Source organism: Hippopotamus amphibius, chromosome 10, assembly GCF_030028045.1.
Source record: "Hippopotamus amphibius kiboko isolate mHipAmp2 chromosome 10, mHipAmp2.hap2, whole genome shotgun sequence".
NCBI classification, from domain to species: Eukaryota; Metazoa; Chordata; class Mammalia; order Artiodactyla; family Hippopotamidae; genus Hippopotamus; species Hippopotamus amphibius.
In genome coordinates this window covers 109,125,828-109,147,493 of record NC_080195.1, presented here as the reverse complement: position 1 = coordinate 109,147,493, position 21,666 = coordinate 109,125,828, and the positions used below count along the sequence as shown (strand labels likewise).

The following is a 21,666-nucleotide window of genomic DNA, read 5'->3' as shown; positions in this document are numbered from 1 at the left end:
CAGCTGATTCACTCTGTTGTACAGCAGAAACTGGCACGACAGTGTAAAGCAATTATACTCCAATAAAGAGCTTAAAAAAATTTAAAAAAATTAAAAAAAAACCCCCAAAACAAAAACCATCACCCAGTAATTAACTATCTAGTTTTGGGGAGAGCCCATTTCTCACACAATTACCATAAAACAATGGGGCCAGTTCAGACACAAAAAACCAACTCTGCAGGTGAGAAACTGGGGAGAAAAACAAGCGCTTGTGAACCTCAAAGCCTGAACACTCGGCTGGCTATGGAAATGAGTCAGTGGGCGACCCCACCTCTCCCAGACCTTCTCCTCCTGTATTGTTGGCCCACCTGAGACGTGAACCCTGCGGGAAATTGGGCGGGTCCCGCGATAGTCCCAGTGCTCACTTGCTGTCATTTTCTAAACACTTTTTTAAAGGCTATGACATGGAAGGGTAAAATGAAACCAGAAGTAATGGCAGGAAGCCCACTCCTGTGCAGTCAACACGTTGTAATTTTTTTAAAAACAGTAACAACACATTCAACATCTTGTAAAAGCCTACAGTGGAAAAGAATCTGACAAACAATATATATAAAGCTGAATCACTTCGCTGTACACCTGAAATCAACACAGCATTGTGAATCAACTATCCTTCAATTAAAAAAAACACACAAAAAAACACACAACACAATGTTCTGAGGAATTCTCTAAAGATTCCAGCTATCTTTGTCCAACTTTAAACAACCCCACAGAGAAAGCATTAGGAGCAATGTGCTCTCCTGGCCCTCATTTTGTTGGAAATTACTTCTTCAGAGTCATATTCCTGTTCATTTATGCAGCCAGGCCATTTCCAAGGACTTAAGCACCAGAGGCCACAGCTACAATTAAGCCCCCAACTTATCTCGGAAACCAACATGCCAGTCTCCTTTATGGTCTCATGGTGACGATTTTTGGGGCTAGAACACGGGGGCCACAGAGCTGGATCTGCAAGAGGTTTTAAAACTGAGTAAGCTATTCTGTGTGCTCTCCTCCTAGCCTAGAATGACCCACCCCAGAAGGAAGCAGTAAGAATGGAACCCATTTTTTTCCCCGTGGCTGGCTACCCGCTTCTCATCACTTTTGACACCTGTTCTTTGGCATTTTTGTCTCACTGGGGAATTTCGGTCAAGTTGGGATAGCATAGTCCAAAGCAGACAAGAGACAGATTGGTCAGCATACTGGTTGGTCTCACTGCACCATCAGAGGGAGTGACAAGGTCAGGGCCCCTGGAATACATTCTTCTGTGTCTTCCTAGCACGCGTGGCAATTGTAAACGAAGGAGTCATTTGTGTGAAGACGTGTTCCACATCCTGCACGGCACAGCCATGCCACATCTGTTCTAACAGGGTGCTTGCCACAGTGGGGACCGCATCAGGACGTGTTAAATGTTGGGACTGTCCAGGGAAGAGTCTTGTCACCAGATGGAGCCAGACAAGCGAGAGGCACCTGCCTCATCGGTGTAGACCAAGGCTCCTTAACTGACGTGTGCTGTGGCACAAAACCTGCAGATCCCCACTCAGAATAACGTTTCTAAGAGCATAAACTATAGGAGGTTACAAAGGGAATCAACTGTAGTGAAAAACAGTTACTGAAATATTCAAACAAGTGGTGCTATGGTTTTAAATGTGCTCCTTTATTAACACATTAAATGACACAATCCTATAGCAGACTCACAGCTCCTGAAACTTCAAAGTAGTGGTGAGCATAACCGATACGTTGAAATACCTGCAACAACTATAATGTAAAATGAAAATATCTGTGCTTTCTGTTGTAGGCAAAGCCACAGGTACTTGTGATAGTAAGATGACTTACTGTCTACAATCTACAAGCAAAGGAAATGCTAGATTTCAACTAGAGGGAATAAAGACGTAATTTTCCTCATGTAATTTCATGGCCCCCCTGAGTTTTATCCTCGGACACTGTGGTTAAGAAGCCCAGGTCTAGCTAGACCTGTGTCGCTGGTATCTAAACCAAGAGCATCTTGGGGGAGGAAGCCTTGGACCACTTTTCTGTCTCCTACCCTGCACCTCTCACAGTCTCTGGTGCATGACAGGGGATCAGTAGTGTTGCTTTAAAGGACCATGCAGAGGGTTTGCTTTTATGCCTCTGTGCACCCTGTGTGTTTGCTGGAGGAGCCCTGACTGGACAGCATGACAGACAAAGCCCTCAGGTCACAGCAAAGAGCATCATCCAGCGTTCATTCTGGTGTCTTTTCATCTGGAGGAAATACCTTGGAGCAGGTGATGGTGAAGCGGCTGGTGGGCGGCCAGGACAGCTGTCATCTCATCGTGGTCGGAAGGATGGATGTACTCGTAAATGCTGTTGCCTGTCAGCTCCACCTGCCGCGGAAAGGAAGGGAGGAGTCAGGAATCTTCGCTAGGACTTCGGGGGGTGGGGGAGTGAAGGTGTAAGGTGTATTACAGGTGTGCGCCTGCCAGGGAGAGACAGGACCTTGATCTCTGCTTACAACCCACACTTTCCCCCACATGGAAACGTTTGCCTTTTCTCATTTAGCGTTCAACTGTTTACCAACAAGGACAGGAGGGTCCTGAGCAGGAGGAAGGAGAGTGAAGGATGGAAAAAGTGCACTATGCAGCGGAGGACCCTCCTGGCCTGGGGAGCACCCTTCACACGGGAGGCAGCTTAAATCAGACCTGAGCCGGCCCCGTCCTTCACCTGCTGCCTGTGGGGACTGGTGGCCAGGAGACCAGCAGCTGGGAGACCCGTGACCACGTCCAGAGCAGGGTCCCTGTGACAGCTTGTGTGCTCAGGGGCTGAGCCAGGGAGCCTCGGGGGCTCCCTGTGCTCGAGGAGGACTTGCCCCCAACAAGGTCCTTCCCTTCGGGCCCTGTTAGGCCTTTCATGTGGGCAGAAACCTGTCTGTGGCCTTCCTGGTCCAGGGTGACTGTGGGTGCAGTCACCCTTGGGTGCAGCTGGGTGGCTGAGTGACCTCTGGGAGGGTGTGGGCCACTCCAGAGAGCCACATGACCCTGAGGCTTCTCTCCCGACATCTGGACACCACCTGCTTCCAGACACACCCCACACATGACACTACACAGGCCTAGAGGCCGTGTCCCCTGTTGGACTGGACCCTGCTTTGCAGGCACGGGTGTGTCCAGGAAAGCACCACAGTTACCATCTTTCCACAGGGGTCCCGGAGACTCAGGTCCTAACCTTGAGAACTTTTTGATTGTTCTCCCAAACACCTGTCATTATAGGGGACGACAGAGATTCTCAGGACCTGGGCCCCCTCTCCCATCAGAAGATGGGCAGTGGCATAGAATGTTCCAGAAACTACCACCAACAGGGCAGCCTTCTGAGCAGCGGCGGGTGGATCTTCTTTCAGAGCTCAGCAGTACAGATAAGGGCAGTGAGTCAAGGGCACCTAGGATTGGTCAGGGGGCGGGGGCAGTGATGATACTTTTCCTACAGCCAGTGGGGGCCCCTCCGCCCAGTGTGGGAAGATGCTGAGAGCGTGAGAAACTGCCCTTGGGTGGCACAGTGCCTTGGGTGGGTCTGAGGACTTTCTCAGCTCTGCCCCCAGGGGAGAGGGCACAACTGGAGAGCTAAGGCAGGCTTGTCCCAACCACCCCTTCATTTCTTTTTTTTTTTTTTTTTTGGCTGTGTTGGGTCTTCGTTGCTGCAGGCTTTCTCTAGTTGTAGCAAGCGGGATCTACTCTTCTTTAGGGTGCTCAGGCTTCTCAATGCGGTGGCTTCTCTTGTGAAACACGGGCTCTAGGCACGCGGACTTCAGTAATTGTGGTTCACGGGCTCTAGAGCACAGGCTCAGTAGTTGTGGCGCATGGGCTTCGTTGCTCTGCGGCATGTGGGATCTTCCTGGACTAGGGATCGAACCCATGTGCCCTGCATTGGCAGGCGGATCCTTAACCAGTGCGCCACCTGGGAAGTCCCCCCTCATTATTTTTAAGTGTGTCTTGCCAGCTGTTTCTTTGGCTGCTCTCAATCAGAGCAGAGACACAATCTTCTGTAAAGGGGCAGCCCCACCAGTGCCACCTCACGCAGCAGGGCAGCCCCAGCCAGGCCGTTTCATGGAGAGGTTCTCCCGGGAGCCACTGTTCCAAATCAGCATCAAGGCCATCAGCTCTTTACTGGAGACCAGCGGACCGTGGAGAGCTGAAGTCCTGTATCCCGGTCCACCCAGCCACTGCCAATGTGTTAAGATGGGCAGTGATTTGCTTTATTATTCAGAACAAATTATGTTTCTGGCCTGCTAAGCAATCTTGTCCCTAAAACAGGTTTCACAGTTCTGTTTTCTGCATCATTCACGGAATGTTTTCCCCAATATCATACAGAGCAACGGAGAGAATCCCCTCACAGAAACACTCCCACTCCACCTCCCCAACCTGGCACTTTCCTAACAACCCAAATGGATATCTGTCTATGTAAAAAGTTACTACATGATTTCATTAAAAATAAAAGAATAAAACCAAAATATCCTTCTTTGAAGTCAGTTCTGTTAATCCCTAAAAAGTGTAAATAAATCAGCAACACTCAAGTCAGCCATTTGGGACAGGACGATCTCCTTCTCCCTGAGGGCAGCCCTCTGCTTCTGTCAGGTGGAGAGAGATGGAGGCTAATAAAGAAGGGAATGTTTTTAAATTGATTCACGACTTCAACAGCTTATCTTCAAAATGAAAAAATAAAAGATAGAATTCTTGTGTGTGTTGGCCTATCGTTTCTCCCTTACCTAAGTTTTTTAGAGAAAAATGAAAATCCTGGTTTGTTCCAAGTTCTATTTGAGAAAAAAAGTAACTGACATCTTTTTAGAGAAACATCTTCATACATTTGCATCTGGGCTCATAGGAATTTGACTTGCGTTTTAATCCCAAAGTAGCTTCATCTCTTTCCAAAAATCCCACGCTCATCACATGCCTTTGTGAGAAGAGTGGAGGTCCATGAATTAAAAGGCTTGATTTTTTGTATACTCAGGCCAATGATAAACCGCTAAGGCTGTCTAGGAAGTCAAGCAGTCTTCAAATAACGGAAATGTTTTTAAAGAACAAATTTTAGAATGATAAAACAGTGCTGACCTTGACTCAAAATTATGGTTGACGTTGTTTCCTGTATTGACATATCTATTCGTGCTTTTGAATGCTGAAAGAAATGTGACTACCTCACCAAAAAAAAAAAAAAATTATAGTTGTTGCTACAAAACTCCCCAGCTCTCATACATCGACCTTATTAAAACAGACCCTCAATGTGATATTTTAGTATTTGTAAAACCCAGCTAACTACAAAATGAATTGCTTTCCTACTAAGAGCTTTTTTTAATGTTTTGCTGAATAGCTTTTCTTCCTGCCAAGAAAACTACATATGATAAATATAGCACTAAATGGATATATTCTGGGTCAGAAGGGGAAACTCACCCAGTACTCTGGAAACACACATTGCTCTGCTTTGGGTGTTTTGCTGACTATGGTAAATTAAGCATTTTAAAATAAGATGGTTTGGGTTTCAGGGTTCAAGTTATGTCAACAAACATTAAACGCTGTTCTTTCTCTTTATTTCAAAAGTGAAAGGATTAGGTCTTATGGCCCCAAACAACACCATGGTTATTTTTACAGTCGTGCTTCTGGCCACACTCTCAAATATTATATTTTCCTTTATGTATCTCATGAACAGCTATTTCATATATATCTATATTATGTGAGAATGTATGTTAGTTACCTAGATGTTATATACCCGATGCAACTTTGGTAAGGAAATTTAAACCACGAGGATACTTTAAAATGTTTGAAGAAATACACAGCAGGTATGCGGGGCTTTTTTCCTTCTTCAAATATAAGTTAATTATGTTAACCAAAATACCGTGAAACTAAATCATTTAATAAACTTGGTGGATAAAGAGTGCTTCCCCAACTCTACTTCTTCCAAGTAAATGTAAGTTAGTCTGTATGAATTATTTTGTAGTATGAGTGTGTCCATACAGCAAACAGAATTTTCAAGCAGAAGCCTGACTCTTTTCCCAACACTTGCTGAACGTGCCAAGGAGACAATTAGCATTTTGCGGTTCTGTCATTTTTTGGTAACAAAGTCTGACAGCAAGGATTGCTGCATTTACTAATTAAAAGGCAAAAGTAAATTAATTAACTCTGCCATATGAAGTAGACTTCTTATTCCAATACATGCTTTTAAAAAAGTTCAATATAAGGCTTTGAATTGGCTGGGCTTATAACTCACAATGAATCGTTTTTATACTCCCAAATAGATAATTCGGAAAGTTATTTAGACTGTGCAGATTTAAAAAACACCACTTTGCTATGAATTATCACACAATTTTGGCAAACCTAGGAGTCTGTGTTCCCTAGGAGCTACTAACACAGACTTTAACCCCGAATTAATATGAAAGATGTCTTTACTTAAAGAGATATTGTTATAGAGAGTAATTGAAAGTTCTTGGAACACAGAAGGGTATTATGTAAATATAAGTTATGACTGTCCTTATTCATCAGAAAACCTGTTTAAAAGGTTATTCTGAATAGTGGCTAAAATTTTATTAACACTTTTATCTCTGGTGATTTAAAAAAATCTGGAAGCCTATTTTAACTAATGTTTTCATGTTTGATATATTTGTCTGACTTTTTACTACTAATAAAAATAAGCTAAAAGGTGCAAAAAAAGTTTTAAAGAGAAGTTGGGTGTTTGACATTCTTTTCAATATCTTACTTTACTATTTAAGAAGACAGAAAAAAATACACATTGTGATTCTGCCTAGATTTACTTCTGCAGAGTTAATCAGGAACAGGAAGCAGATTTGAGGGGAATGTTTGTTGTTGCTTATTTAAACAGTTTGCCATGAAACACTCCCCAGACATCAGCGTGAAAGTGTTTTTGTAGCTGGAGACTGATGCTGAGACAGTCCCACCAGGAGATCCAAAAAAAAAAAAAAAAAAAATCGCTCGCTCTACAGACAGTCAGTTTGATTTATTTTAAATTGACACTTCTGGCAACATAAAGACAAAAGGCATCTCTACAACTTTCTTGGAAAACAGTAGTGTATAACTCTCTCCCTTTCCAAATTATGATATACAAAGTTTTATGCCTGCATTAGGATCAAAAGGAAATATAATTTAAATTGTGACTTTGCTTAGATTTCCTTTTCGGTGTTTATCATGAACAAGAGGTATATTTGTTACCTATCCAATGTTTTGGTCATTGTTAATTATTGTGTTCCAAAACAATCATTTTTATTTCCCACATGAAAAGAGAAAAATGAGAGAGAGAGAGAGATGCAGAATGCCAGACTGAGCAGCCTGACAGAAAGAACTGGAGTGTCCTGGCATGTGCACAGTGCCTTATGATGTGCCAGAACGTTCCCCATGACTAAGTATCCCTAATATGTGCCCACCAAAGGATGCTATCTGAAGCAACTTTTGTGCTATTTGAAGTACAGTTCTAAGGAAACTGATCATGCTTGGCTTTTGTGTAGCTCCCTATAGTTTATAAATCACATAAAATGGGCCTTTGGTATGTTTCTCACCACGATCCTGAAAGAGGGGTAGAGAGGGCATTATTTTCTTAAGTTATGGTTCAGAGAGGGTCAACTGCCTGCCCTTATCAGACAATGAAAACCATACAGCTAAATGCATTTCCCTTTTTGCTTTGACTGCTAGGGAGCTCAGATCTAAATTTAATATTCAGTAAAAGTGATTCTATTGATTTTAAAGTATGTTTGACCAGTCATTTTGAAAGCACGTGAAATGTTTTGTCTTGTTTGTGAATTATTATGACTCATCAAAGCTTTTATAAGTTATGATTTAAAAAGTTAAGGACTCTTGGTGGCACACTGGTTAAGAATCCGCCTGCCAATGCAGGGGACACAGGTTGGATCCCTGGTCTGGGAGGATCCCACATGCCTCAAGCAACTAAGCTGATGCGACACAACTACAGAGCCTGCACTCTAGAGGCCGCAAGTCACAACTACTGAGCCTGTGAGCCACAACTACTGAAGCCTGGCACACCTAGAGCCCGTGCTCCGCAACAAGGGAAGCCACCGCAATGAGAAGCCAGAGCACCCCAACGAAGAGTAGCCCCTGCTCTCCGCAACTAGAGAAAGCCCTCGCGCAGCAATGAAGACCCAATGCAGCCATAAATAAATAAAATTAAAAAAAAGAAAAAATAATAAAAAGAAAAATTTTTTTAAAAAGTTAAGGAATCTTATCAAGGGTGCTCGGCCACAGATCAAATCAGGAGTAGAAACCAGGCTGGGTCTAACCAAAGGGCGTTAAATAATTCTAACTATTCAGAGAATAATAAGGTGGAAATTCAGAGAATAATAACCTTAGAAAATATAAAAAGAGAAATTTTCACATTTCCAATAGTATTTCCCATTCTACAAGTACACTAATCCCATGAATCACACAGGTGAAAGAGACAAGCCTTAGTAAACCTTATCTGGGAGACCTAGTATCAGAAGAGGAAGAGAACAGAAAACCCCAAACAATTTTTATACGTGATTTACTTTAGAAGACTTTGCAGAAGAAAATCACACAGGCACAGAAACCCACTTGGCCATGGATAAGGATATACCTCCATTGGAAAAGAAGGTTGTAAACAAATGGAAAGTTTAAAAAACATCTTGGCAGAAAAAGAAAAGGAATACACCAGATGCAGGTTTCCGAATTGGTAATTTTGTTTTTCAATGAGAAAACCCAAGCCACTTTAATTGGCATGTTTTATTTTGGCTTAACTACAGGAGGAGGCTGGTGCAATACAGATTATTCATGTGCCTCCTGGGAGCCCATTTCCTGTATCTAATTAATTCTAGTGTGTCTTCAGTTGTAATGAAAAAAAAAGCACTCTGATAATTCACAATGTAAAGAAACAGCCCCTATATGTATAAAACAATGTGACTCTTAGAACCATGATCCACGCTTGTTAAATCAGAAATCTGAGGGGCAACACTCAGTAGACTCCCCCACCGTCCAGACTGGCCACAGCCCAGACAGCCAAATTCTCTACCAAGCCCTTGGCTTGAGAGGATAGATAAAACCGAGTGCACCTCTCTCCTCCAAGGAATGAACCCCTTTTTAGAAGATGGTTCCAGAAAAATCGGTAATATTTAAATGTTCTAAAGAAACCAGGACCTTGCTGTGCAAAACAGTAGTAAACTGAGTTTTATGAGTTTCTATCACAAGCATATAAAATGCTTTACTGAAACGACCACTGAACTGGAAAAACTCAGGAAAAATTACCCTGAATTCCATGTGAACACTCATAAATCTACCCCCCTTTTCTCTCTCCCCAAAGCACATTCTGCATAAAATCCACGTTCTACATCAGCTTGCCTCTCTCTTTCATAGCAACTCACAATACCACGTGCAGACCATCAAGCGTGGACTGAAAAATCTCCCTTTGTGAAGCTCTTGTTAGCGGCAGAGCGCTTTACCGTATAAGCAGAGCCCAGGCTACCAGACAAGGCTGACTGTTGCAAAGACATTACTAGGCATTAGCCCCAAAGGAAAAAGAAAGTAGAAAAGCGAAATGTAATGCGGAGAAGAAAAGCCCCGCGGGCTGGCCGAGGAAGACGATTTTGCAATTTTGGATTATGTTCACATACGAAACTAAACACTCGGACAGACGCATTTTCAAGTTGGGTAAGACTGTCAAGATCCGCCAACGCTTAATTTATTATTTTGGTTGTACATAAAATTAGACAATACCCACCTGAGACAAGCCTAAATGTACAGACGCTGTTTCCGAAATATACATGATTTTGCCATCAGATGCTACCACAAAAACAAATCCATCCAAAGTCTGTAAAAGAGAAAGCATCAGGGTAAGAGATGATAGACATTAGAGTTAAATCTGATCATTGTACTGTCACTGGGATGGAGAAATGTAGAAAATATTATAATCAACATATACCGTTAAATGCAAAACCAGAGCCCCGGGGCCATGAGAAGGACCATAGGCTTAGTTCCCCAGCCAGGCTCTCAAACGCTTTTAAAGGACTTTAAAAATAGTCTTACATCTACATCACAAAAATCATGCAAAACATTTGAGAATTCCTATCATGCTCAGTTTAAAAGTAGTAGCTTTATTGTTGGGGTTATTTTAGCACTTAGCACAAATCTGGAGTTCCATGGTACTTAAGAGAAAATCTACCACTGTATAGACCATTTTATGTCATAACTGGCAGCCGTTTATACCACTAGAACACATGTTTTATTTGCCACAATTTTCTAGTTATCCCTAAGTACCATTTGAATAATAAATTCCAAACACTACCATTCCCCAGAAAATAAAAGAAAATACCTGGTTATTTTTAGCAGACTTTGTCTACAGAATTAATTATTTAGAACCTGAAAGAGATCAAACAACCTTTGCAAAATTCAAGGAGAAAAAGTATCAATTTCTGAAAAGTTAAAGCTACCTAAATGATATTCTGATTTTGCTTAAGTGGGCTAGCCCTCAAAAATATAAAGTAAAATTACAAGAGGTAATTAAGTCAAATAAAAGGTAATGATTATATTTATGTGTGGCAAGGATAAAAAGGCTAAAAATTATTTTTGAAACCAGAAACTGCATTTTATTTACCCATTCATATTTTAGACCCAGAACCAAAGAAAAGCAATAAAGTTGGTGAAAGACCCACACAACTCACAACGTTGCCCCCATAAAAAATATTCCAAATTAATTTCTGGCTACAAATTCTATTTTTACAGCATGTAATTGAAACCAGATTACCTTTGGTTTTGCTAAATTCGCCTCCGCTTTGGGGGGGGTGCCTAAAAAGAATGTAGAAGTGCAACCTGAAAGATATCCTTACATTCTGCTGTCTCAAATACAGTTTTGCTGCAGAAACTTCTTTGCCAGCTAAGTTATCATTAGCTTCCCCTGTGCTGAGGTTGAAATCAACATCTTGATTATAAGCCCGACTTTTCACGTTTCTAACTCAGCTACAAAATATTTTACCAACTAAAATAAACTCCTTTTCAAAGATATAAACTATTCAGCAATTTCTAAAATTACGCACCTTTTGGCACATTTTGCATTCTTGTTTAACTCCAAAATCATTAAAGAGATACATTTAATGAAATAGTATCGGGCAGCCAGAGTAAAAAAGGAAAAGTTATCAAAATTAAACTCTGCAAGTTGCCAGCGGTAGCTTAAAAAATAATACTCTTAGTGGAAAATGTTGGTTATGCCTGCATAGCTGCAAATGACCTAATACGTTTGCATGTATATTAACTGCAAAGCCGCCCATCCACAGACACACTCCGGAATTAAATAAATGCACAGTGGAGAAACTTGGGGGCGTTGACTTTGTCGCCAGGTTTTCACTGGAGCTCTCTGGCACTTAGTTGTCCCTGATTTAGTGTCACTTATAATATGTAGGCGCATCAAACACGCAAAATACCGCGCACGGAGCTGGACGTGAGCTGGGGCGCAGAGCGCAGGGCGCGCGGGAAGGACTCCAAGAGCGCCATTACCCGGCCGGCTTCCCACACCGCTCGCTTTCTGTTGTAAAAGCCTCGGGTTTCAAATATATCCCGGGATCTTCTCTTCCCCAGCGCATGCATTTAAAAAAATAAATCACACCAGGGCGTTTGGGGCAAAAGAGTTTTGAAAAGATCTGCTTTTTCGAAGCGCGGAGCCGACTCGCTGACCCAAGACACAGCGTTCCATAGCCAACTTTTTTTTTTTTTTTCTTTTAAAGAAAACACAAAATAGAAGGAGGAAATGCAAAATAGCTCTGGGTAGGCATTTTTCGGTGGCAGAGACAAATGACGCGAGTGGAATGAATCGGGTCGTTGATGAGGCTCTGTAAAGGGTATTTGAAAGATTCCAAGACACCAGGCGTTGGTGTCCCCACCTAGAGCCAGCCGCGGACTTGGAAGTGGCCGGTCGTGCGCACGGTTACCCCACCCGAGCCTCAGACACCGCGAAGGAAATCCGAGGTCAGGGGCGGTTTAACAACCGCGGACTGAATGGCTCCGGGCTGGGGGCGCTAAGCGGCTGACCACAAGCCAAGCAAGGGCTTCCTCCGTGAGCCAGGTGACGCCCGAGGCCGCTCCAAGCCGTGCGCTGGAGCACTCAAGACCTGGACCACTTGGGCTGAACAAGGTTCCACCCCTTGCTGTGTGACCTCAGGCATGTTGCTTAACCTTTCTGTGCCTCAACTTCTTCCTCCGAAAAAGTGCAGTTAAAAATAGAACACACTCTGGGTGGTGAAGAGAGATGATATAGTAAGATTTAGAACAGATTCTGGCCGGTAGGAAACTCTCAATAAATGTCAACTGCTAATGTTCAATTATGGGGTGCTGTCTCCCCTCTATTGCAACCTCCCCAGACACACACAATTGTCAAACGCTTTAGAGCTGCCTCACTCTGGCTCCGAGCGCCCTGATCACTCCTTCTCTGGCTCCGGAGCCCGGCACAGCCTCTGGCACAGAGCAAGAGCTCCATAAAACTTTGCTGAGGGAAGTAAGGTTGGAAAGGTCTTAACCACACCCAGGGGCGCCCTCTGGCCTAGGTCTCCTGGGCTTGAGAGTCCTGGAGCGGGGGGGGGGGGGGGGGGGGGGGGGTGCTAGCTGTGGGGTTGGTGGGGGGCTGGCCCGAGGTTGCCCTGGTTGAGCGCAATCCACACGCGGTCCCAGCCCCCCAGGGGAGCTGGGGGGCGGTGGCCCGAAGTCGGATCGCTGCCTCTCGCCTGCGAGACCTCCGCAGCCTGGGGGCGGCCTATGGATCCCGGGGGCTCCTTGAGGAGGGACCTCTGGAGACCCGGGTGGTGGGGTCGGAAGGGAGTCCCCTACCCCGGTGCGGGCCAGGGCAGTAGGCAGGAGCGGCGCTTCTCCCCCCGCGCGGCGGCCCTACTACCTGCAGCAAGTGCGATCCCAGCTCCTTGGCGACGCTGTCGAGGGGCCCGGCGCGGCTCGGCTGTCCCCACGCGTCTCCTAAACCTGGACGAAGAATAAAGCAAACCGGTAAACAGCAGCGCCCAGCCAGAGGCCCCGGCACCCAGCGCCCCGCCCGCCCGCCGTCGCCCCTTTGCCTTCGATTGAAAAGAAAAAGGCCAGAGGAGAAATTCCCGCCGAGGCCTTGGGCCCACAGCTCCCGTGGGTCGACCGCGTGCTCATGGCTCTGAAATTGCCCTTGTATTTGAAATGCCACAAAGTAATCTAATCTGCTTTGAAATCGGCCATGCTCGTAGCCAAACGGGGATATCGATTTGACCCGTAAATATTTCCCTAAGGGTCCTTCCTCTCTCCCTTCCCTGCGCCTTCGGCAACTGCGCATTTTCTCAAAGAGAGGCCCGAACTTAAAGCCCTCGCCGTCCTGGACGCAGCTTTTCCGGCATTAAAAACAAACAAAGCAACAACAACAAAATTTTTCAACCTCCAGTAATCTCCGCCTCCCCGCGCCGGACTCTCCAGCCCTCACAGGCGTCCCAGGAGCGCCGACCCTCTTCCAATTCAAGAGCTACAGCCTGGGAAAGGGTTACCTGGTGGCTCCCAAAGGCGAACTCCTAACGCATCAGCGGCGGGCTGGGGGATGGGCTGAAGGCGGGGAGAGCCGCGTATGTACTAGACGGTACCTGGGAGGTGTTTGTTGTCACATAATTGGGGTCTCGAGGACCCTCCGCTCCTTAACTGATCCCCCCCCCCAAGGCCCCGTGTTGCTCCCCACCACCTCCCCGAAGGCCACCAGTATTGCAGGAAGCGCACCGGGGAAAGGCAGCCCTGCTTTGCAGAACAGCCCTCTCCTGCGCCCTCGGCTCAGCTGCAGTGATCCCGGAGATTCCCGGCTTTCCCTGCACACTCGGGAGGAAGCACGAAAGTCGGGTGAGATTGCGGCGCTAAGCGCCAGCTGGGAGAACCCCCAAGCCGCTCCCTGGAGTCCTTCCGCTGGTGGCCTGGCCCGAAACCCTCCAGTGAGCGCCGCGGCCGGCTCGCGAGGTGGCAACCGTAGGGCACCACTGTCTTAGCATCCTCCACCGCCCCCCACCCCTCGCGAAGAACGCCCCCCCAGGCTCTAGGCCCTTCGCGCGCCTTCCCCCCGGGCTGCCACCCTGCGGGGTGAGCTGTGGGTCCCGCGGGCGCGTCCGCCTCCCCTGCCGCCAGAACTGCAGGTCAGACCGCTGCTCCCGGGAGTGCAGGACCAGGGTCCAGAGCGAATCCGAGGACCATTCCGAGGACCGAAAAGCCTTCCAAGCAGGCGCCGGCGAGTGGGTTTCCGGAGAGTGCCGCGCAGGCACCCTGGGTCTTCCCAGGGTGCCTGCGGGCGCCCGGAGCATCGCGGCTTCTGGAACCCTCGATCCTGGCAGGCGGAAAAAGCACCTCCAGTGCCAGGGTGCCACCCGGCCCAGAGCACCTCCAGGCCCACGGCCCTGCAGAGACTTTGGAGACCCTTCTTTTGGCAAATTCTATTACACAACTAAGAAAGGAATGGCCTTTAATTCTCCTCCTGGGCTCTAGAATTAGGGGTTTATCCTAGCCTCCCCATAAGGAAGTGGTTAATTTCCACACCCCCCATCTCCCAAATATCGGTATGATGGCAGTCCCCCAGCCCCGCCCCACAGACTCACCACAGTGAGCAGAGGTGTCCCTTGAACCCCAGCGAATCACTGCCCACCCCACTCCCACTCCACAGTGACCACAGTGCAGGGCCATTGCCTATCACAGCAGGTCCTTCCTCCCCAGCACGCAGGAGGCTGGCCTGCTGGTGGTGGCCTTTACTCCATTTCACCAGAAATGGAAAGAACCAAAATTTAAGAGCCGCTGGGGCTTGAATGAAGACAGAATTTAACAAGGGCCCAGGAATTCTAATGTCTAAAAAGGAACAAACGCACCCCAGTAACTCTCCTTTGCCCTACTCCTGGGCCCGTCCCCTGGTTTGGGCCAAGCTACCTTTGCCTTCGGACGGTGAGCACGGCCTCCAGCCTTGGCTGAGTGACCTGGGGAACTCTGCACCTTTGGGAATGACCCCCAAACAGACTCCCCTGCCTGGGTGTTCCAAAAGCCTTGTCGAGAGCGCTGGCCTCACATGCAAAAGTGCACTGGTTACACGGGACAATTTTCCATATAATTCAAATACCTGGATACTTCAAGAGTGCCAGTTCTCTTATATCATTATAATTTTTCCTATTATTTCTTGATGCCTCCTCTTTGCCAGTGGAGATTTGGACCTGGCATGAGGGGGCTGGGGGGTGGGAGGTTCCCCTCAAGCCTCCCTGCCCCCATGCCACCTCACAGGGTGCTGGTGCTGCCAGCTCTTCCATTAGCAACTGCTATGGGCGAGACTTTTTCACTGAGCCCATAAAAATCTACTCTGGGCTGAATGCAGAGACTGAATAAGGTAAGGTTTGTAACAACAACAACAAAATCATGTTAGTGTAAAGCCAGATATACTCTTGAAAAAGTGAGGCACTGGGCATGTGGCCCCTATCTGGACCTAACAAAGGGCTTTATTGGTTATAGAAATGAAGGAAGGAGTGTAAGAAAAGACTGGGCTAAGCTCCTCCAAGGTTATCAGCCATTGGTGGTCTGTCTTGCCTGTTTCTGGGAGACCCTCACTCCACCCCAATGACTGCAGGGGAGCAACTGGAAGTTCCAAATCTGGGTTGTGGTTTCCGGCCAGGGTTTGGGGTCTTGCTTGCCCTATACGTGTCAGCAGGGGAATCAGATGGGCGTCCCCCTGCTACTGGGAATCCGGAAGGGGAGCCACGTATCCCCTCTACCCCTCTGTCTGCAAGGGTTTGTGAGAACCTGCACTTATACCCATACTCCGCGGGCTGTTTGGTTTAAATCCTGCCAGGCTCTGCCCACCACAGGAGTTATCTAATCATGGTCCCTCCTCTCTGGGTGCTCAGTCAGTCAACAAACAGTTCTTAAGCACGTGCTGCGCCAGGGCCTTAGCCAGGCAGGGTCAAGACTATAAACATCGAATCACACAAACAAGCCCAGTTGCCAGTGAAGGGGAGATTGTGGAGGGGTTCCCTCCCTGTGAGATAGGGTCACCCTTCTCAGATGAGGGGGACACACAAGTTGAGACCTGGAGGAGGCAGTTGGGTTTTCTCCTTCCTCTGGACCCGGGTGCAGGATTCACGGTCGCCAGTGACCAATGGGTCCTGCCCTGGAGAAAGGTCTAGACTTGGATAAGAACATCCAGGTTGGACAACGTTGGTTCTCACACTTCCCCGAGGGCAACCTTGGGCATCTAAAAGGGTGGCAATTCAGTCCATTTCTGGCCTTGGAATGGTTCTTGGTCACTGGGGTCCCTGAAAAGCCCAGCCCTTGCACCCTTTTCCAAACCAACAGCTGCACCGTAGCCAAGAAGGGGGGTGTGAAGTGGGTTGTAGATAGGGTCGCCCCAACAGGGGTCTGGCTCCAACAGGGGGTGGGGGAAGGGAGGGGATTCCCGCCGGGCCTGCCTGGCCATGGGTCAGTGTTGTACATGCCCAGACCACAGACAACGGAAGCGTCCAGAGACCCGGTCCCCCAAGGCTTAGACACTGAAGGATGGAATGGGGCCTAGGCCGAGCCCGCACTCAGGAGCGCGCACGGCCAGCGCCGCGCCGGCCAGCCTTCCAGTCCGCGCCCGGAGCGCCCTGAGCGGGCCATGGGCGCTGATCCCCGGGGGGCTGAATCTGCGGCGCCCGCGCCCCTCATCCTCGCCCAGCACCGCCAGGGCCCAGCATCTCTGGAGTTTCCATCACCATTGCCGGGGCTTCTCTGTGAGCTTTCCCTCCCGGACCCAGCGCACAGCCTGGCAGGCTTCCAAGTAGAGACGGGGAGAGGGTTGTAAAAACCCACTTCATTCTAAAAAAATAAGTCTACTTAAAAAAAAAACTACAGTATTTCGGGCTGCGGTGGAGAAAGGCCTCGGACTGTGACCTTCTTGTCAGCTTAGGGCGAGCTTCTCCTCACCAAACCCTGTAAATCAAAGCGTTTCCATTCCCAGCAACAATTTCTAGGACAGCCTCCACCTCCGCCCCCCGCAGCTCCGCTTGGCACTCAGAGGGGTGTGTGTGGGTGTGGGTGTGTGTGTGTACACGCGCGCGCATGCGCGCGCACTGAGTAAGATGGGCTCTAAAGCCAGACAAATCGGGCCACTGGAATAATTCAGGCCTCCAACCCCATTTACTGTGTGTGTGGCATGTTCACTTCTTCGGAGTAAAAGGTGATGAGGGTTGCAGTCCCTGCTTCTCTCTCACCCACACTTGTCTGGGCTCTTGGGGGCGGGGGGAGGAGAGGGAGGAGGGGCTCTCTTCTCCTGCCATAATCAGCCTCAGTTTCCAGCTCCACTCCTGAACTGGGACCTGCAGCCAGTCCCTCCTCAAGACCTTTCTGTACAAGTGCGGGGAGGGGAGGCCACCCTCTGTCCCACAGCTGTGCACAGGAACCCCAGCTCCTGGGAAGGGACCTAACCCTGGTAATTGGCCCGGGAGCTCCCGCAGCTCTGACTCCCCGCCTCCTGAGGCCCAGCCCGGGTCACCATAAGGCGGAACTTGCCCTGCATCCTGCCCGGGGAGCTCACCATGCAGCTACGGGGAGAGCGGCAGACTTCTCCCACCCCGGACGCTTCTGTGTTTCCAAAGCACCCCCTCTCCTGAAGGGAAGGCCGCGCTGCAAAGAGGGCGGGGAGACCCTGGGCTCCAGCGCTTCCCTGAGCTCCGCGAGTACCAGGCCTTCCCAACCACGTTAACTCACTAAGCTTTCAATTCCGAGTCCGCTGCCAGAGCCGGCTTTGCTCTCCTGCCCTCTTTTCTGCCCATCTACCTCCCACTTCCCAGTTCGCAGTTAAAGAGGAGAAACGGTGGGGACCCAGAAAACAGCTCGTCTGCCAACTGCAGGCGGTGAGTCCCGCAGGCCCACCGTGTGGGGGGCGCGCCACCGTTCAGGTGGCATCTGGCCCAGGGAAGGCAGTGAGCTCCCAGGAAGGGCCGACTGAAATAAGAACACGGTACATTTCCACCTGCTCCCGCCTGCTTCCTCACACCCGATCCCGGGAACCCTGCGCAGCGATGGAGTTGCTAATGGGCCCATTTTACGGACAAGGAGACCGAGGCCCAGCGGGGCAGCTTGACAGAGCCGAGCACTGAAACCTGCTGTCTGGCTGGCCAGCACCCCCAAGCTTGCGGACTGGCCTCCCCGCGGAGTGTCCACCGGGCTCCAGTCGCCTCTCTCTGTCCCTGAGCTGGGGCTTCTCCAAGCTCCTCTTTCTCTCCTCCCGCCCGGGGGGGTCTCGGCATGAAAGGAGCCGAGGCCAGCGGCCTCTCCTACGCACAGAAGCACGGGCGGCACATCGCCCTCCCCGCCTGCCCTGCCCTCGCGGGGGGATCTTGGGAAAGGCCCGCCCCTCTCGGGCCTCAATTTCCTCAAATACAAAGAGTTAGTCTAGCGATTCCTGTGGTTCCTTCGGACTGTTATTCGTTTTCTAACTTCCAAAGCCCTAACTTGGCTTCTAGATTTTTCTCCACCCAGGGATCCCGCTCGCTCCCGGGTTATCAAACAACGAGGCCGCGCTGGGCACATCTTTCCTTTCGCCGCCGAGAGCCAGAGCAGATTCGGAAGCTCCCGCCGCGGCGCAGGACCGGGTTGGCCCTAAAACCTCCCTGACGCCCGCGTCCCAACCCCGGCGGCTCCGCCAGGCCCCATCCCAAGTCGGCACCACCTCCCCGGCACAGTCTCCTGAGATCAGGTTAAATCAATTTCAGGTGCTACTTCCGCGCTCTCGCCCTTCGTCCTTCGGAGCCCCCGGAGGGGCGAACGAGTTAGTTTGCATAATTGAGGTCTTTCTAAACTCCTCTTTCTCTGCCCCAGGCCCCCGCCTTCTCTACTCTCCAGTCCCAGGCTGACTTGAGGGGGAAGGTATCGCCGCCCAGAGCTGCAGGCCCCAGGCCTCTGAGCGCAGGGAGGAGTCCAGAGGCTGCAGCCCACCGTGCGGGTCAGCGCCCCTGCTCCCTGCTTCCGTGCCGCAGGAGCGCTGGGGGCAAGGTCACCGCCTGCTCCCCATTTTGTATGAATAGGGACCCCATAGGTCCAGGGCCGTTTCCAAAACTCTAGGGCCAAACACCTGTCCCCGACCCCTCTCGGAATTTCAACGTTGATCGTGAGTCACCCCCCGGAGACGCACAGGCTGCCCCTCAACTAGACCACCAGGAACAAAGCACAGGGGCCTGGTACTCAGGGGCCAGACCACCGCCAGCCCGTCACTGCAACTAGCTCGGGGTCAAGCAATTCTGGGCCCCAAGGCCTGGAGACTCGCTTCCCAGAGCTGGAACCGACAGACCCAGTTTAACTATTTGCAGGAGGGGTACACCCACCACTTCCCAATTTTCAGCCGCTTTCCTGGAAATCCCCAAACAACAAGTGGCTTGCAATTAGACCCTTTCTCCAGACCTCATTTTCCTGGCTTATTTAAAATCATTTAATTTTCTGAGCATTTCTTTGTAATTTTTATTTCCGATAGGGTGGGAAGGGAATAGGAGAGGAGGCTTATGTCCTGTCTGGGCTCCACACCTGCTTTGTAGCATGCGGATTAAGAAACGGCTCACAGGAGCAAACCAGTTACCACCCGTCCTCCCTGGGTTGGAAGGAGACTCGGCTCTTATAAAACCCAATACTCCTTTAATTTTCACTGAAACTTCAGCACGAGGGGAATCATCTCTACTTCGGTGGAAGGCCGACACATAGCTCGACCACTGGGCCGATGCTCCCCGCGGGAGCGGAGCGAGCGGGAGAAGGATCGGGATTGGGAAGGAAAAGAACTTTCCCTTCTAAGAGCCCTGGGCTCTGGCGGTCAGGTCAGAGTCTCCTGCTGCAGGGAGAAAAATGCCCGCCTGGCCGTACAGCGCAGCTAGAAGGCACCGGCGAGGGCAGGTCACCGCTTCCGGCTCCCTCTGGCTCCGCGTCCTGCTGGGGGACAGATCCTCCGCCTTCATCCGGGAGGCGGTGTGAAGCGCAGCTTATGACCCACAGCCGATGACAAATAGACTTAGGGGCGCCCACGGTAAAAAGGTCGAGTTTACTGACTTTGCGTCGATATCCTGGCCTGGATCTGTCTTTGAGGCGCCCTGCACTGGAGAGGCACCTGTCGCTGCTCTGCAGCGACCCTCTCTGTACCCTGTGACTAAAGTTGTCTCCCTAGTCGAGCTCCAGGCTTCTGAGGCTCCGGAGGTGGACTCAGCTCTAGGGGTTCCTGGGCCTTCAGCTCGTGGGGCGTGCCCAACAGGCGCTGGAGCAGGGGGTCCTAGACAAGTGTCCTAATCCCTTCCACCGGGCCGCGGCCACCATGGCTGGGGACAGAGACACCAGAAGGCGATCGGTTCAGAACCACTAGGACACCAAAAGGGACACTGTGGTTATCAGGCCTCCTCCAGCCCTGCTGCTCAGAGGTGCCCGCTTGGCAGGCACCGTCACCCACAGACTGTGTGCTGGCAAGGAACGCCCACCCGGTGCGCCACCATTTCTGACCACTGAGGGCCTGCTGGCTCCACGGGTCCTGGTGACCCTCACCCACCATGGCACCTGCCCCTCTAGGCTTATAATTCCAATCTAGAAAAGAAGGCTATGCCCAGACCCGCCTGCCACTTCCGAACTAACTGCCTCTCTTCTCTCTCCTGCCCCATCTCGGCTCACCTATTTGAGCCATTTCTCCCACCCTGATCTCCAAAGCCCCAGCCCGAAGAAAAGCAAGCAGAGAAGAGACCACCTGAGAGGCCCCAGTCTGAGGTCCAAGCCCTGACAAGTGCTCTGCTGGGAGCTAGGGCCTGCTGGGCCTGGGCCTCATAGGGTGCTCCACTGTCTCCCATCTGGGACCAGTAAGCACCCTTCACCTCCAGCCGGGGGTGCACTGTGCTTCCCCTCCACGGAAAGAAAGTAGGAAGGAAAAAATAAAAGGAGCAGTTAAAGAAATAAAGAAAGGAAAGAAGGAAGGAAGGACAGAGGAGAGCAAAGAAGACCAGATGGGACTAGTAGGCTTAATAGAACAATTCCTGGTTCACCCCCAACCAGCCCTGGGCCAGTCTGGTCTCTCCCGCACCAGGGCCCTGGCCCCTCTCTCCAGGAGGAGCCGAAGTTTCCGGAGCAACCTCCCCAAGATGTTCTGGCACCGGCCAGAAGGCTCAGGCGGCCCCTTGGGCCCAGCTCTGGCTCCCCGCTTGGGCCCCCCAGCGCGGCCGGCTGCCCACCTGCGGCCTCACCTTCGGGAAAGACTGCGCGCATCTTCAGGTAGCTCGTGGTGAGTCGGATGATGGACGCCTTGTCCAGCTGCGAGGTGATGGCCGATGGCAGAGGGAGCAGCTTGGCCAGCTCATAAAACTCGCCATTTTCTTTCTCCCTCCTGGTCTTGGCCGCATTTTTGGACTTCTCCTTCATCGCGCCTCGGCTCCGGGCATATTAGACCCGGCCGTGCTCCAGGCCCGCGGAGCCCCGCTCTGGCTGCAGCGGCGGCGATGGGGAAGGGGGGCCCGGAGACTAGGTGACTGTGGGGCGCCGGCCACGGGCAGGTGCTTGGGGCCGACCGGGGGCACCGAGACGTCTCTCTGCAGACGCGGGCCGGGAGCTCTGCGCAACCCGGCGGCGCCGCTCGGCGCTCCGCCCGCCGCCGCCGCCCCGGGCGCAGCCTCCTCCGGGCCGGACCGTCTCGCGGCGACCAGAGCCC

At 50.2% G+C, this 21,666-nt stretch overlaps 1 protein-coding gene across 1 annotated transcript in view; it reads right to left on the bottom strand.

The window, feature by feature from the left end:
• The window catches only part of SIM2 (SIM bHLH transcription factor 2), a 48,881-nt gene extending 27,501 nt beyond the window's left edge, over nt 1-21,380 (bottom strand). Inside the window, exons 1-4 of the mRNA XM_057697518.1 lie at nt 21,206-21,380; nt 12,880-12,962; nt 9,724-9,813; nt 2,267-2,375 (exon numbers count right to left, since the gene is read on the bottom strand). Coding sequence (XP_057553501.1) covers nt 2,267-2,375; nt 9,724-9,813; nt 12,880-12,962; nt 21,206-21,380 — 457 coding nt within the window. The remainder of the gene's footprint in view (nt 1-2,266; nt 2,376-9,723; nt 9,814-12,879; nt 12,963-21,205) is intronic.
• Nucleotides 21,381-21,666: the final 286 nt, after the last annotated feature.